Raw genomic sequence first — 2,404 nt, forward strand, 5'->3', positions numbered from 1 at the left:
AAGGAAAAAACAAAGGAAGGAAGGAAGCAAGGAAGGATGGAAGGAAGGAAAGATAGGAGGAAAGACAAGACAAAAATACTGTACTTCCAAAATGCCAATATAAATAAATAAGGCTTTTTTATTTTATTGCTATAAATTCATGCATCGAAATGAAAGTTTCTGTTAATTTACTAATTCAACCTGAGAACCGACCCGATGGAGAACTTTCTCTCACCTTCAGGTCCTCAGGGATGAAGACCTTTCTGGCTTTCTTGATCATCGGCTGTGGCTTCAGCTCCTCCGCAGAGAACTTGCGTTTCCTCGGGTCGAACATTTCCTGACCAGGAACGCTGGACAGGGCCAGGTCTGCCGGGTCGGGCTCGTAGGTCACCGGGACCTGGATGGACTCGGGATCGATGGGACTGGGGGTGTCTCTGGCAGAAGGCAGCGCTGAGAAAAAGAAAAGAGCAATTAAGAAACAGGAAGTCCACCATGTTTGCAGCAGTGCTGTGCTCCTGCTGACCAGCAGGGGGTGCTGTCACACCAGAGAACTACCCTCCCCCCTCCAACAGAAACTACAGCAGGCTTTTCCCTCAGCCGCTGATCCGCTGGCGGCTCGTACATCATGACCCAAATTAACGAGCGGCAGCCGGTCAGAGCCGCTGACCTCACAGCCGACGTGTGAGCGCTTAAAGAGTTCTAGATCTGCCGGGCCCTGAAGGAGAACCGTCTGGAACAAACAGTTCTGAGGGGAACCCATCCGAGTCCTAAAACCAGAAACATCTCTGGATGTCGGCTTCCTTCAGCTCCTCTGCTTTAGTCCTTCCCGTTTGGGGATGAAACTTTTCTTATTCACATTTTGGCTCTTAAGTAAATTCAAATGAAAGGAAACCGACCTTCCAAAAAGGTCGACTTTAGTCTCATTAGTCTACAGAACATCTTCTCAAAGAGGATCACCGTTATGTTTCGTGGCGAGACCAGACCGAGGTCTTTTGGGTCAGAGGTGGTTCTCTCCTTGGAAACATTTCTGATCAAACTTTCCTTCTGATCCAACACATCTTTACAGGTTCTTCTGGGTTCTTCTTGGACCTCCTGGATGAGTCACTGACCCTCTGATGGAGTAATGTTGGATTGGCCTCTTCTAGGAAGGTTCTCCATGAGAGGAGGATGGTTCTCAGAGGCACCAAAGGCTTAGAAAAGGATCTGTGTTCCTTTTCAGACCGATAGAGGACAGGTTCTACTTATTTATCTCTTTTAAATGGAACCAATTATGTTTTTCTCCATTTATTTAGGTTTTAATCAAAGTTCCAATTATATTCAGAACAGATTGGAGCTTTTTTCCTTCTATTTATAAATGAAATCACTAAACTGAAGAAGACATGACGAGTCGGGTTCAAAGGTCATTTAACAAGGAGGTGAAAGGTGATTTAAAGTTTCTGCTTTTATGAATCAACAACAGCAAACAGCTACAAGCTTTATACAGAAGTTACTAACTCTAATTTAATGTGTTTTAATACTCTTTAAATGCTCTTAGAAATAATTTTAAAGCCGTCAACAAGTACCATGTTCCCGTTCTCTAGCTTCTTTTCCAAACATACAATCTTTTTTTAAATACAGCATTTTAAATGCCACTATAATCACATTTAATACATTTTAATGCCAATTAAGGCCTTAATTTAAAAAAAATAATAATTTAACGACTTTTAATGATTTGAATGGAACCCAGAGTTAATGAATAACTGCTGTTCTGATCCGTTTCAGGTTCAGGAACTAAACCAGCAGCATTTCTAAAGAAGGAAAAGGTGGAACCCTTCCTCCTAATGGTTCTTGTCTATTGGTTAGAGTTCATAAAATCCTCTCTAGGGGAGGACTGAAGAGTCTCTGTAGGCAGAGAGGCGACCTGGAAAATAAGCCGATTTAGATCTGACGGTTAAAAGGAACGGAGACCTTTTAAAGCAGCTGGAACCAACGGCTCGGGTCAGAACACAGAACCTCCAACAATCATGGATTGGAAAGGTTTTAATGTGGATCCAGCTTGACGTCACGCTCAGTGATCTTTGTGTGATTGTTATCGTCACTGTGAGCGATGAACTGCTGAACTCTGAGCTGGGGGGGGAGGGGCTTAGCGTCTGTTTACTGTAAATAACCTGGAAGACCGCAGAGGAAGAAGCAGTTTCTTCCCTGCAGAGCTTTCATACGACGGACGCTGCTTTTATTTGCATCTAGTGGTTTTTAAATCGTGAGAGAAAATAAATGTTACTCATGTTTAATGTAAAGGAAATCTTATTTTACTGATAAAGTCCATGAATTTGGTTTTTTTTTTTTAAGTATAACATGAAAAAATAAAACCCATTTTAATGTCATTCCTCATTTTGATGTTAATCCTACGGAAGAGAATTAGGGCCACTGCAAAAAAAAAAGTTTA

General features: G+C 42.1%; 1 protein-coding gene across 1 annotated transcript in view; it reads right to left on the minus strand.

The window, feature by feature from the left end:
• Positions 1–160: 160 nt before the first annotated feature.
• LOC107089311 (hepatic leukemia factor-like) overlaps positions 161–2,404 on the minus strand; it is a 19,307-nt gene continuing 17,063 nt past the window's right edge. Inside the window, exon 3 of the mRNA XM_015382036.1 lies at positions 161–429. Within this exon, the coding sequence (XP_015237522.1) occupies positions 176–429 (254 nt within the window). The 3' untranslated portion in view covers positions 161–175. The remainder of the gene's footprint in view (positions 430–2,404) is intronic.

Source organism: Cyprinodon variegatus, unplaced genomic scaffold, assembly GCF_000732505.1.
Source record: "Cyprinodon variegatus isolate N-32 unplaced genomic scaffold, C_variegatus-1.0 Scaffold247, whole genome shotgun sequence".
Taxonomy (NCBI): domain Eukaryota; kingdom Metazoa; phylum Chordata; class Actinopteri; order Cyprinodontiformes; family Cyprinodontidae; genus Cyprinodon; species Cyprinodon variegatus.